The sequence below is a fragment of the Argopecten irradians genome, chromosome 12 (assembly GCF_041381155.1).
Source record: "Argopecten irradians isolate NY chromosome 12, Ai_NY, whole genome shotgun sequence".
Lineage (NCBI taxonomy): Eukaryota > Metazoa > Mollusca > Bivalvia > Pectinida > Pectinidae > Argopecten > Argopecten irradians.
This window is the reverse complement of record NC_091145.1, coordinates 41,258,411-41,273,522: the sequence shown is the minus strand read 5'-3', so window position 1 is coordinate 41,273,522 and position 15,112 is coordinate 41,258,411. Positions and strand designations below refer to the sequence as shown.

The 15,112-nt window shown below is 35.0% G+C and overlaps 1 protein-coding gene across 2 annotated transcripts in view; it reads right to left on the bottom strand.

Annotated features, from left to right (window-relative positions):
• The window catches only part of LOC138335846 (ubiquitin carboxyl-terminal hydrolase 19-like), a 28,149-nt gene that overhangs the window by 11,528 nt on the left and 1,509 nt on the right, over positions 1 to 15,112 (bottom strand). For both annotated transcript variants that reach the window (XR_011210340.1, XM_069285002.1), the window contains exons 2-18: positions 14,791 to 14,922; positions 14,302 to 14,429; positions 13,750 to 13,921; positions 13,502 to 13,548; positions 12,917 to 13,017; positions 12,469 to 12,540; positions 11,419 to 11,534; positions 10,881 to 11,101; positions 10,077 to 10,236; positions 7,649 to 7,782; positions 7,178 to 7,270; positions 6,559 to 6,624; positions 6,057 to 6,167; positions 5,303 to 5,413; positions 4,547 to 4,630; positions 4,077 to 4,171; positions 102 to 162 (exon numbers count right to left, since the gene is read on the bottom strand). Coding sequence is in view for 1 of the 2 variants with exons in the window: in XM_069285002.1 (XP_069141103.1) it covers positions 102 to 162; positions 4,077 to 4,171; positions 4,547 to 4,630; positions 5,303 to 5,413; positions 6,057 to 6,167; positions 6,559 to 6,624; positions 7,178 to 7,270; positions 7,649 to 7,782; positions 10,077 to 10,236; positions 10,881 to 11,101; positions 11,419 to 11,534; positions 12,469 to 12,540; positions 12,917 to 13,017; positions 13,502 to 13,548; positions 13,750 to 13,921; positions 14,302 to 14,429; positions 14,791 to 14,922 (1,904 nt within the window). In the remaining variant the exon portion in view is untranslated. The remainder of the gene's footprint in view (positions 1 to 101; positions 163 to 4,076; positions 4,172 to 4,546; positions 4,631 to 5,302; positions 5,414 to 6,056; positions 6,168 to 6,558; positions 6,625 to 7,177; positions 7,271 to 7,648; positions 7,783 to 10,076; positions 10,237 to 10,880; positions 11,102 to 11,418; positions 11,535 to 12,468; positions 12,541 to 12,916; positions 13,018 to 13,501; positions 13,549 to 13,749; positions 13,922 to 14,301; positions 14,430 to 14,790; positions 14,923 to 15,112) is intronic.

Here is a 15,112-nt window from a genome sequence, read left to right as displayed (position 1 = left end):
GACCCCAAATTCAATACAAAGTTGTATTTTCTCATATGTTACCATTGTATGAAGTTTGATCAAACACTGTAGTCCCCTCTGGTTTCATTGGTTCAACATACCTGAACAACATAAACTTCATACACTGGTTCTCCGGCCACCTCTTCTGATAACACTTCACCTCTGTAATGATTTTAAGCATGTCAGTTTTCAGCATTTTTTTTCTCTCCAATATCCAGGTTTTATCTATACCTAACTGTGATTGGTTTTAGATTTTTTCTGTCATGCCTGTGAGTCCTTATATAATAAAAACAATAAGTATTTACTTACACTCAACATAATGATGGTATCACTGGTCAAACGACCTAACCACTTACATAATGATGGTATCACTGGTCAAACGACCTAACCACTTACATAATGATGGTATCACTGGTCAAACGACCTAACCACTTACATAATGATGGTATCACTGGTCAAACTATCTAACCACTTACATAATGATGGTATCACTGGTCAAACGACCTAACCACTTACATAATGATGGTATCACTGGTCAAACGACCTAACCACTTACATAATGATGGTATTACTGGTCAAACGATCTAACCACTTACATAATGATGGTATCACTGGTCAAACGACCTAACCACTTACATAATGATGGTATCACTGGTCAAACGACCTAACCACTTACATAATGATGGTATCACTGGTCAAACGACCTAACCACTTACATAATGATGGTATCACTGGTCAAACGACCTAACCACTTACATAATGATGGTATCACTGGTCAAACGACCTAACCACTAACAAAATGATGGTATCACTGGTCAAACGACCTAACCACTTACATAATGATGGTATCACTGGTCAAACGACCTAACCACTTACATAATGATGGTATCACTGGTCAAACGATCTAACCACTTACATAATGATGGTATCACTGGTCAAACGACCTAATCACTTACATAATGATGGTATCACTGGTCAAACGACCTAACCACTTACATAATGATGGTATCACTGGTCAAACGACCTTACCACTGACATAATGATGGTATCACTGGTCAAACGACCTAACCACTTACATAATGATGGTATCACTGGTCAAACGACCTAACCACTTACATAATGATGGTATCACTGGTCAAACGATCTAACCACTTACATAATGATGGTATTACTGGTCAAACGACCTAACCACTTACATAAAGATTGTATCACTGGTCAAACGACCTAACCACTTACATAATGATGGTATCACTGGTCAAACGATCTAACCACTTACATAATGATGGTATCACTGGTCAAACGACCTAACCACTTACATAATGATGGTATCACTGGTCAAACAACCTAACCACTTACATAATGATGGTATCACTGGTCAAACGACCTAACCACTTACATAATGATGGTATTACTGGTCAAACGATCTAACCACTTACATAATGATGGTATCACTGGTCAAACGACCTAACCACTTACATAATGATGGTTTCACTGGTCAAACGACCTAACCACTTACATAATGATGGTTTCACTGGTCAAACGACCTAACCACTTACATAATGATGGTATCACTGGTCAAACGACCTAACCACTTACAATATGATGGTATCACTGGTCAAACGACCTAACCACTTACATAATGATGGTATTACTGGTCAAACGACCTAACCACTTACAATATGATGGTATCACTGGTCAAACGACCTAACCACTTACATAATGATGGTATCACTGGTCAAACGACCTAACCACTTACATAATGATGGTATTACTGGTCAAACGACCTAACCACTTACATAATGATGGTATTACTGGTCAAACGACCTAACCACTTACATAATGATGGTATCACTGGTCAAACGACCTAACCACTTACATAATAATGGTATCACTGGTCAAACGATCTTACCACTTACACTATGATGGTATCATTGGTCAAACGACCTAACCACTTACATAATGATGGTATTACTGGTCAAACGACCTAACCACTTACATAATGATGGTATCACTGGTCAAACGACCTAACCACTTACATAATGATGGTATCACTTGTCAAACGACCTAACCACTTACATAATGATGGTATCACTGGTCAAACGACCTAACCACTTACATAATGATGGTATCACTGGTCAAACGACCTAACCACTTACATAATGATGGTATCACTGGTCAAACGACCTAACCACTTACATAATGATGGTATCACTGGTCAAACGACCTAACCACTTACATAATGATGGTATCACTGGTCAAACGACCTAACCACTTACATAATGATGGTATCACTGGTCAAACGACCTAACCACTTACATAATGATGGTATCACTGGTCAAACGACCTAACCACTTACATAATGATGGTATCACTGGTCAAACGACCTAACCACTTACATAATGATGGTATCACTGGTCAAACGACCTAACCACTTACATAATGATGGTATCACTGGTCAAACGACCTAACCACTTACATAATGATGGTATCACTGGTCAAACGACCTAACCACTTACATAATGATGGTATCACTGGTCAAACGACCTAACCACTTACATAATGATGGTATCACTGGTCAAACGACCTAACCACTTACATAATGATGGTATCACTGGTCAAACGACCTAACCACTTACATAATGATGGTATCACTGGTCAAACGACCTAACCACTTACATAATGATGGTATCACTGGTCAAACGACCTAACCACTTACATAATGATGGTATCACTGGTCAAACGACCTAACCACTTACATAATGATGGTATCACTGGTCAAACGACCTAACCACTTACATAATGATGGTATCACTGGTCAAACGACCTAACCACTTACATAATGATGGTATCACTGGTCAAACGACCTAACCACTTACATAATGATGGTATCACTGGTCAAACGACCTAACCACTTACATAATGATGGTATCACTGGTCAAACGACCTAACCACTTACATAATGATGGTATCACTGGTCAAACGACCTAACCACTTACATAATGATGGTATCACTGGTCAAACGACCTAACCACTTACATAATGATGGTATCACTGGTCAAACGACCTAACCACTTACATAATGATGGTATCACTGGTCAAACGACCTAACCACTTACATAATGATGGTATCACTGGTCAAACGACCTAACCACTTACATAATGATGGTATCACTGGTCAAACGACCTAACCACTTACATAATGATGGTATCACTGGTCAAACGACCTAACACACATAATAATGATGGTATCACTGGTCAAACGACCTAACCACTTACATAATGATGGTATCACTGGTCAAACGACCTAACCACTTACATAATGATGGTATCACTGGTCAAACGACCTAACCACTTACATAATGATGGTATCACTGGTCAAACGACCTAACCACTTACATAATGATGGTATCACTGGTCAAACGACCTAACCACTTACATAATGATGGTATCACTGGTCAAACGACCTAACCACTTACATAATGATGGTATCACTGGTCAAACGACCTAACCACTTACATAATGATGGTATCACTGGTCAAACGACCTAACCACTTACATAATGATGGTATCACTGGTCAAACGATCTAACCACTTACATAATGATGGTATCACTGGTCAAACGACCTAACCACTTACATAATGATGGTATTACTGGTCAAACGACCTAACCACTTACATAATGATGGTATCACTGGTCAAACGACCTAACCACTTACATAATGATGGTATCACTGGTCAAACGACCTAACCACTTACATAATGATGGTATCACTGGTCAAACGACCTAACCACTTACATAATGATGGTATCACTGGTCAAACGACCTAACCACTTACATAATGATGGTATCACTGGTCAAACGACCTAACCACTTACATAATGATGGTATCACTGGTCAAACGACCTAACCACTTACATAATGATGGTATCACTTGTCAAACGACCTAACCACTTACATAATGATGGTATCACTGGTCAAACGACCTAACCACTTACATAATGATGGTATCACTGGTCAAACGACCTAACCACTTACATAATGATGGTATCACTGGTCAAACAACCTAATCACTTACATAATGATGGTATCACTAGCCTGTACACTGGTCCAGTCTGAGTCTCTGTTATAGAACTTGTAGATTTTACTTTTGTATGCTTCAATTATCCTCATCTGAAAAATGTAGTTACATACTATATTAGTTTCTATATCCTCATCTGAAAATGTAGCAACAGAGTATTTAGTTACTGTAATAGAACTTGTAGATTTTACTCTTTGTTTCTTTTATCATCCTATGAAAAATGTGAAATCATACTATTTTAGTCTCTTACAGAATTTGTAAGGAAGTGAAAACATTCTGTGTAAAAAGAACAAAGAAATATTTCTAATGACACTGCCGATCTTGTAAACTGTATTTTACAATTTTGAATTTTTTTTATCAAACTGCCTATCTTGTGAACTGTATTTAAATATTTTGAAATAGTTCTTATCAATCTGCTGATTTTGTTTGTCCTTTTTCAATATTAGACAAAGGTTTGATAAACTCACATCTCTTGCTTTAACTCCAGTTTTCTTTGACGCGGCCTCCTTCACCATATCTGTTGTACATTCCTTTGCTAACCAAAGCATTAACTGTAAAACAAAATAAGTGAGTTAAGAACAATTAAGTAATTCCAAATAATGTATTGTGACACCATGTTTTTCATACATTAAAGATGCTCCATCGCCGAAAGAGCATAAACGATTTTCATCATTTTGAAAATAATTGATGTTTAATCGTGTATATAGATGTCTAATTTTGGTGCATGCGCAATCAGTACTTCATTTCATATAGGACATAGTGCCACAGATTTTCGGGATGCAATTAATTATTTTTAATATGTTTTATCTTGAAGTAAAATTAGAAGCTCAAACTTTTCAATGGTGATAATAGTGTTAAGTAAGTAATTTTTGTAACTGAAGAAAAATACTAATTGTCTGCTCCTGGTAGTGAAAAATACCATTTGTCAGCGGTGGAGGATCTTTAATTATAGTAAATGTCATTTCTCATTATTACTTATTCATCTTTGCAATTTAAACAGAAATTTGGGAATATGCCATTTAATATATTTCAAGCCTTTAAAAAATACATCTTTGACCTGTCATGTGGATAAATGGGTCTCCTGAAAATAGTGGTTATAACTAAAATTTTCAACTCCACTCTCCTACGCTATATCAAAGAATAAAAATTGTTCTAATATTTTCTATCTTAATTTATGAAGTTTATAAAAGAGCTAACAAGGAAGGTCCACAAATCGAGTTTACCTGTACAGGTTTTTTGTAGGGGTCCCTCCACATAAATATCACAGGTAACTGTCGCTTCTTCTTTGGTAGTGGCACAGATAGGTAAAGGAAAGGGTCAAAGGTTATCGATACCTGTAGCAAAAAGGAAGAGAACAAATAAAGGGTGTACAACATAAGTTGTGTCTCAATATATAAACAATTATACAATGTAAACATAAACAATTATCTGATATAGCAGAACAACAACAAAATACAAGAAATAGAACTGTACAACCCAAATCTTTGATTCTACACTATCTGTACAGATTTTTTATTAGTATTATAAAACTTTAATTCATGTAACTTTTCTGCCGTGGCCATCTCATGACAGGTCAGTATCTCAGGACTAGAGTCGAACCCACTTGATTTGAAATCAGATCTATAGAAATATTGTTTAATTTAAGATTACATTTTAACTACATAGAAATATGAAGATATGTTGGCTTAAGGTTGAATCCCCAGTTATATTGAAATCTGGTATTTTTCCTTGAAGATTTCAAAGTAACATTGGTTTAGTGTATGGAAATTCAACTTGTTGAGTTCCTACCTGGTATTAAAGCTACAGGTGATGTGTCCAATACAAGGGAGATAATCCTTGATTAATAAACACCAAATTAACAGAGTAAACCTTTAATCCTGTTTCAAACTTATTTGGCTTGCCAAAAATAGTTATTCCAATAACATTTATGTCAGTAAAGAATTTTTTCATAATAAAGCGTTGCTATGAAATACGTACCTTCCCACACACGGGACAGACCAGTTTGGACTTGTACTGGCCTTGGAATAGATCCACAATAAAGGAATCATTTCTCTTCTTATAAACATCCCAAGCCTCTCTGGCAACAGTCTGTTACAGAAAACATTGTATCTTATTTCTCTCTTGTTAATTTAGCTACAGGAGATATTGTAAATGTACATAATTTATCTCTGGCTAGTCTACTAACAGGAAAATTAAAAACATTTCACTTTTGCCACAGCCTGTTACATAAAACATTGAACATTTTGTGCAAATCATGTCTCTTTGGCTACAGTCCGTTATGAAAATTATGGGATATAATATCTTTTGAAATAATCTGTAACACTGAATCCTAATGTCTCTTACTATGGTCTGTTAAAGCAGACATAGAGTATGGTGTATTTCTTTCTGGCTACAGACTGATAACAAAATATGTATCAAATAGATTCGTATGTTGGAATAAAGTGAGCTTGGCAGATTCATACAAGGGCTGGATACAAACCTCATCTGATTTGCCATCAGAGTCAACTGTTTCTGTGTATGGCTTCTTCTTTACTCGATTTAAGTCCTAGGTACACAAAGCAGGAATAACAATTATTCGTCTTACTTCTCTGACAACATTCAGTCTTAACCTCAAAAATAATCCAAAATTTTGAATCTTACATTAAATATTATTTTTTTTACAGGTAAAATGATAAGAAAGATCATGATATTTATTTTATGACATTTTATTGTATGGAAAACCAACACTTAAAACAAAAACTGTAAAATGTTGTATGGTTGTTCATCATCATATCATCAATTATGGTTTTATATAACGTATAGCTGGATATATTCGTGGGGATGATATTTTCACGATTTCGCAGGACATTGCTTTGATCGCGAAAATTTGATGCGAGAAATATTGAAAAATGGTTGAAATATATCTTTAAATCCATATCGCGAAAATTTAAAATCGCTAACATTTGATTTTCTCGTTTTTAGATCAAATCGCGAACATTTTGGTTCGTGAAAATAGCCAGTTATACGGTATTTGTAAAAGGCACATACACTTTATATTTCGTCATATTAATCAAACATATAAACTAAAACAAAAGATTATAAAAGGACTAGCTTGTTACCTCATGAAGACCATCCAAAAGAAAAGCCATGAATTCCTGAGCGTCGTGTTGTGCAAATCCTGTGAACTGACTGGCCTTCATCGCCACTAGACTCTATAAACACCAAAAGATCCATAGGTAAGAAATACCAAATATCATGGACAACTAAAAAATTTTTTTACCATACAACAAAATCTTTCTAAAGTAAATCTATTGACCTTTATCCTTTAAACAAATACTTATCCAACAAAATGTCTTTATTCAAGATAAAACCAAGAAAACTTGCATCAATCAAATCAATGATATAAACAAACATTAGTCATAGAATTGAATACAAAATGATCTGAAGGCATATCATTAGACCTATTTAATATCTATTTTTAATCAGCTTAAAATAAATGCCATTTTTGAGAATTTCATGGTCAAATTTAAGTGAGAACTATCTTTATGCCAACGCTTCAGATCAGGGTTGTTAGAATGTAGGAGATGTACCTTGAGTTTTGAAGGAGCGTAAGAGTAGTGCTTGGCAGACCACAGTATTTTGAGCAGATGTGCGAATTGTACAGCAAGTTTTCCTCCACTACCCAGAGGGTTATCTGTGTTAATGTCTTTCTGATAGGCTCCACCTACAAAAGTACAACTTATAAATACTGCACATACTTAGTATCACTTGGAAAAACTGGCCTTGGCCTGGCTCTCTGTGGATTACAGCATTATTTTATGGCATTTCCCTTCTGTTTTATCATTGCAATTAAAACCTTTATAATCCAGAAACTTGGCTATACTGACCAATACGCTGGTTCAAGGGACATCCAGTATAGATGTGATCGGGTGGTGTAGTGGTTAAGCTACTCGCTTTCACCTAGCCGGCCGGGGTTTGAACCCCGGCACAGAAGTGAAAAGGTTAGGGGTCACCTGCCCGATCACGGGAGTTTTCTCCAGGCACTCTGGTTTCCTCCCACACTAAGACCCCTTGCACACTTACATCCGGGCCATCAAGAGTGATTTACGTAAGTTGTATAACTTGTTAATTTCGTAAGGATGTAAAAGAAATAAAGTTTATATTTATATTATATATTATCCAATGTAGACAAGTTACATTCTATAGTGTATATAAATATTCAAATCTGTGAGATCTAAAATAGTTTCAAAAGCTCTAGATGAAATCAGCAGTTGTATTTTTCTTATACTTTTTATGTTTAGTACAAGTTATGTTTTCACACTTGAGGTTTACATTTTCACTTTCTGTTATAGTCATATGTTTTCACACTTGAGGTTTACATTTTTCACTTTTACTTGTTATAGTTATATGTTTTCACACTTGAGGTTTCACATTTTCACTTTCTGTTAATGTTTTTGACTTTTTATGTTTAGTACAAGTTATATGTTTTCACACTTGAGGTTTACATTTTCACTTTCTGTTATAGTTATATGTTTTCACACTTGAGGTTTACATTTTCACTTTCTGTTATAGTTATATGTTTTCACACTTGAGGTTTACATTTTCACTTTCTGTTATAGTCATATGTTTTCACACTTGAGGTTTACATTTTCACTTTCTGTTATAGTTATATGTTTTCACACTTTCACTTTCTGTTATAGTTATATGTTTTCACACTTGAGGTTTACATTTTCACTTTCTGTTATAGTCATATGTTTTCACACTTGAGGTTTACATTTTCACTTTCTGTTATAGTTATATGTTTTCACACTTGAGGTTTACATTTTCACTTTCTGTTATAGTTATATGTTTTCACACTTGAGGTTTACATTTTCACTTTCTGTTATAGTTATATGTTTTCACACTTGAGGTTTACATTTTCACTTTCTGTTATAGTTATAAATGAGGAGTATGTCACGACTTTTCCATGCTTCATCTGATGCACATTTAAAAATGTTTATGTTCATGCTATCAAGATACTTTGAGGTAATTACTTTCAGATGTAATTTTCCATGTGCTTCATCTGATGCACATTTAAAAATGTTTATGTTCATGCTATCAAGATACTTTGAGGTAATTACTTTCAGATGTAATTGTCCTTGTGCTTAGAGAAGCACAACAAAATGGACACAGCTACATGATATGCCCCCATTTCACAGTTCTTTACAAAGGTGAATATGTGATACAATCAACATCAACACTGTCTCAGAATTCCCTGTAATTTGGACTTTTAAAGACAGTAAAATTTACAGCTACTTATTGTAAAAGTCGCAGAATTCCCTGGAATTGGGGCTAGGACAGTTACTTACTGTAAAACAAGTCGCGGAATTCCCTGGTATTGGGGCTAGGACAGTTACTTATTGTAAAAGTTGCGGAATTCCCTGGCATTGGGGCTACGACAGTTACTTATTGTAAAAGTCGCTGAATTCCCTGGTATTGGGGCTAGGACAGTTACTTACTGTAAAAGAAGTGGAATTCCCTGGTATTGGGGCTAGGACAGTTACTTACTGTAAAAGTCACGGAATTCCCTGGTATTGGGGCTAGGATAGTTACTTACTGTAAAATAAGTCACAGAATTCCCTGGTTTTGAGGCTAGGACAGTTACTTACTTTAAAACAAGTCACCGAATTCCCTGGTATTGGGGCTAGGACAGTTACTTACTGTAAAATAAGTCGCAGAATTCCCTGGTATTGGGGCTAGGACAGTTACTTACTGTAAAATAAGTCACAGAATTCCCTGGTATTGGGGCTAGGACAGTTACTTACTGTAAATTTTAAAGAAGTCACAGAATTCCCTGGTATTGGGGCTAGGACAGTAACTTACTGTAAAATAAGTCACCGAATTCCCTGGTATTTGGGCTCGGACAGTTACTTACTGTAAAACAAGTCACAGAATTCCCTGGTATTGGGGCTAGGATAGTTACTTACTGTAAAAGAAGTCGCAGAATTTCCTGTTATTTGGGCTAGGACAGTTACTTACTGTAAAAGAAGTCACGGAATTCCCTGGTATTAGCCAATGACTGTAAAACGCTGTTCATGAAGCAGGTATTGCCGAGATTATCCAGGCCTGTGTTACCAGGGGAGACAACTTGCTCTAACTCCTTAGATTTGTTCATTGGAGAAACTTTGCATGTAGGTTTCTATAAATAACAACATGTAATATGCAGGTGTAAGGTGCTTAATGCCAGACAAATATTGTAAAACACTGTAGACCAACTAATTTTCACTGCGACATATTTACATCAATTCAATTTCACAATGGTACCGAGTAAAACACTTTACTTACATGCAGTTCATTTTTGTTTCATTGTAATTTTTTTCTCTCTATCGTCTGAGAAATACTCACAAATAAATTGCACATGAAAACAAGTTTGGTGATGATAAATAGTTATTTTAGCTCACAATTGATACTAAAACATAGAATTTCCTTAGCTGTAATATTACTTGCACTGCCTTCTGCAGGATAACACTATGACCTTTTACAGTATTGTTAACTTAGTCCTAATAAAACTTACTCTTTTAACAAGTTGCCCTTGTAATGGAAACAATTCTGACTTAGCTACTAATAAATTGTTTCTATTTTTATATTTGCTGCAATTCATAATTATGAAGCAATATGACAAGAATACATTTATACCAGTACCTTAATAAAACAATGAAGAGTTCTCAGAAAGTTTGATAAAATGAGTTGATGAATAGTGTCACTTGGAAAACTGATGTCCATAACGGTCTCTATCACATGCCAAGTAATCATTGACTATAAAAGAAGTATAAAATTATTTACCTGTGTGTTGATGTCTTTGAGGGGTTGTATCGAGTCGGTGGCTCCCTTGCATGCCTCTATGGTTCTATTGTCAGTGAAGTCACCCTTTTTGACAGTAGATATACTAGAAAGCTCATCAAATACTACACTAGACTGGCCCTCACTGCCGGTGTTCACTTCTCTAGGACTGGATGGTTTTCCTGTGGAAATCCAACTGTCCGACTTGGAAGAACAAGCACTTTCTGGAAAATACAAAGCAAAATGCCCTAAATTTTTGCTTCATTTTCCTAAAGTATAACTGGAGGATCTCTGAACTCAACTAATTTGGATTTCATCACTTATGTAACTTTACATTAAATAATGTTGCCATTTGATACGGTACATAAAAGTTATACAAACTTTAGTGTAAAATTGATTTTGAACATGTTCGTGCTATCATGGAATGAAATATGATCTACACAATATGGACACAAATGTTTTGGTATAAAAACATGAAAATATGATTAAACACTGTTTCATGTTTAGTTTACTTAGGTCTTATAGCTACACATGATCTAACCTTTTCTCTGAGGTGCTTCGAGAGTGTTCCATCGCTGAGGTTTCTTTTTAGTCAGAGTAACTTCTATCATTGTCTGAGTTAAGCGGTATTTTGACTTCGACGGAACAATTTCATTCCTGAAAACATAAAACACATTACACATAAGAATCTACTTATCCATTTTCTCTTTCATATATGGGAGATAATTATTTTCTCTTCACTTTCATATATAGGAGATTATTATACACCCTTTATTAATCCATCTGTATGTAAATGTCTGTATCGTAAAGTTAACACCTGGCTCCAGGATTATAAAACAATCTTAGACCTCAGATTACGTAACTTTTTGTAACATCATCTTTGATTGGCTAAGTCTAAACTATATACAGTTCTGGACTTAATAGTGTTTCACGATCCTGAGGCCAGATACGATCCTGAGGCCAGATCTTAAAATTTATGTTATAAGGCGGCCATATTTTCATAAAGATAATCACAGTTTTCCTGAAATAAACATCATTCAGAAGGGTTAAGATTTAATTAACAATTTTTTAGGAGACTACTTTTTTCAGAATGCTCATGAAAATGAGAGGTCATTCCTTGGAGATTAATGTGGAACATATAACTAGTCCATTTTAATATAACAAGAATTCCACAAAAAATAGTTATTTACAGTTGAAAATATACTGTTAATAATTAGGTGAAGTTATAAAGTCCCGTAACTCTTGCAAATATTTACAGCTTTTGACCAGTATCAAACCACTAAGAGATCTCAATAATGTAAAGCAATATACCAAATTTGTTTGAAATTGGGACAATAAATATCAAATTCATCGAGCTGAAGCCATCTGATTGGATGATTTCAAAGTCCTGTAAGTCTTGCAAGTATTCCCAAATTTTGACCATTATCGAACTCATTCGAGATCACATTGATATACCAGATTTGGTTGAAATTGGAAAATAAATACTAAAGTTACCGCATGGAACCCTTTTCCCAAAGCCGACATAGTGATACCTAAGTGTCACCCTTGCACTGCAGACGACACAATAAAACCATACATTTTTATTACTTACTTCAACTGCACTTCCCAATTGAAAATGGTATTTTCATCAGTATCTACATGTAGCTGTAAAAATTTGGAATTTCTGAAAAAAACCAACCATGAAATATTCCATTTAACACAAACATAATAACAAGCATGTCAAATCCACAATGATCTAGTAAAACATTTGCTGTTGTTTTCTTCCCAAACATTAAAATACTTTGTATGATTTGGTTTGATATTGCGTACAACAAAGGTCATTGATATATCTGCTGTGTTGCATGTGTTTAGGAGACTGCAGATAATTTCCTTGTAATGGTAGGAAATTTCTTGCCTATTTAGCATACTGCATCAGATCATGTCATACTGCCTATGTCACTATGTGGCAAATCAGTTGTCCCACTGTCTTCATACTGAGAGTAAAGCAGAAGCACAAGTTGCCATTTTTATAAGTCTCTGCAGTACATATGATAACTTACCCAGTCTGGAAACACACAGATAGAGTGTGAAGATCAAACACAACCTGTACACCTTGCTGTTTCACTTCCTTTACGTAAATGTGTACCACCATGACATTATCCTGGAAGTAAAATTAAATATGTGATAAATATCAACTGAAACATATGACTGAATCTCACTTTTCAACTAAAACTTCTCTACCATACACAATACCAAATATGAAACTTTATAAATAATTACCAGAATGTCTCTACCGTCAATACATATATTCTTAATAAAGCATATCCAGGAAAAAGCCACTGTACCCTAGGCCTGATAAGTTGAAAATTTTGTCCAAAGACATTGTAAGTAAACTGTATTCATCTAAGCCTAACATAAATTTGCTTATAACCTATTCCATATTAATGAGTTTATTGGCCCAGACACAACTTCAAACTTGATCGCTGTTAACTTGCATCTGAAGTACAAATGTACTTCGATGACTAGAAAATTAGCTGTGGTCCTGCAAATTTCCTAGATAATGAGATTCAAATGTCCATGTAAATGAATGGATTACTGGGTAAGAAAACGCAACCTACTGCTGTGTGTTTGTTACCATTAATTACCTTCTCAATCCAGTCATGCTTGGTATGTTGTAGACGGTAAGCTGATTCTGAAGTTACAGAAAAGAAAGATGTTGAAGCATTCAAATGGATCTAAATACATGAGATAAAATAACCATGGAATATTCTACGCAATGTTAAACTGGACATCATCTAAATACACAAGATATATTAACCATGGACTATTTTGACTAAACTGAACATCGTCTAAATACATGAGATATAAGTATCCATGAAACATCTATACCCACTGTTCATACTGCTAGGCTCCTCCGAGGGGGAGCATTTCCCTTTAGTTTCTTTAGCACCCTTCTCTTCCTGAGGTGATTCTGCGTTCTCAAAACTTTTTTCAGGAATTTCTAAATCCAATTTCTCCGCTGTTTTATTGTCCCTTATATCATCCTCAGATAGATACTTTGGAATCTAAAATACAATTGGTAAGTGTTACAAAACATTTTTATAAATACTTGATAATTATAATAAAATATTGCTCAATTGGTTTGTATATTGTATTTGCTTTCCCTAGTTAAAACAGAAAGTTATTTCAGCTGTTAAAATATTATTGGGTGAATCTTAGCAGAAATGTCTGCCTGAACTCAACGGACTGATGCACTTAATCAAGGGATACTTAAATTGGTATCCCATAGTTTGAGGACCATGTGGTAGATCAGGTTTTCACTTCACTTTTAATTATCCATCCTTAATACATCAAATTTATCAGTATCATTACAGATTTTTAGAAATAATAATCCACTTGCTGGACTTTAATGGAAGTGTTGAAGTTGTTATGATTTTATAGTTACCATGTAAGACATCCAATGGCCACTTTCCTTTTTTACTGCATAAATAACAAGCTGCTTGTTTTTGAAACTGAGTCTGCAAGTATCTGCTTGTATCTGTTGGAAAAAGTTACATGACCAGGTCCTTCCATCTAAAACAAAATAAATGACCTTTATAACTCATCTCACATTTAAATAGTTTAAATGTCATTAATTAATATGTTAATTACCTTTTTAACAAATGGGCCTAGTCTATGACCTTTAAGTCTTATTAGCCCTCTTTCACCTTGAATGGAGGCAAAGGCCATTCATTTGAATAAATTTGGTCACCATGCATTCTAGCATGTTACAGGCACAACATCATTAAATCTTTGCTTATTAGTTTTAGAGAAGAAGACGGTTAAAAGGAAAGTTTGAAGTCATATGGACGATGTGCCATAAGCTCACACGTCCTTTGGGTACTGTAGGTGAAAACTTTTAAGCGAGTGACATCGACAATATCATGTGACGTACCTGGGAACTTGAGGTGGGCATCTGTGTCTGTGATTGAGGGATCAACACCATTCAACTGCTCTGGTTTGAGGTCAACATTCAATATAATTTTTAAGTCAGCATCTGTTTGCAACCACTCAACATCCATATCAACTGCAAATCAAGAAATACATCAACAATTGAGAAAGTAATGTATTGTTTGAGAAGGAAGAAATATATATCCCTGAATCAGCTTTTCAAGTAAACCAGCAGTCTAATGTTTAAAGTACCTAGGACTGAATAGGGAACCAGCATAAAAATGAAGAATAACCAAATGTAATAGAGTTGGAGCACCATCAATGAT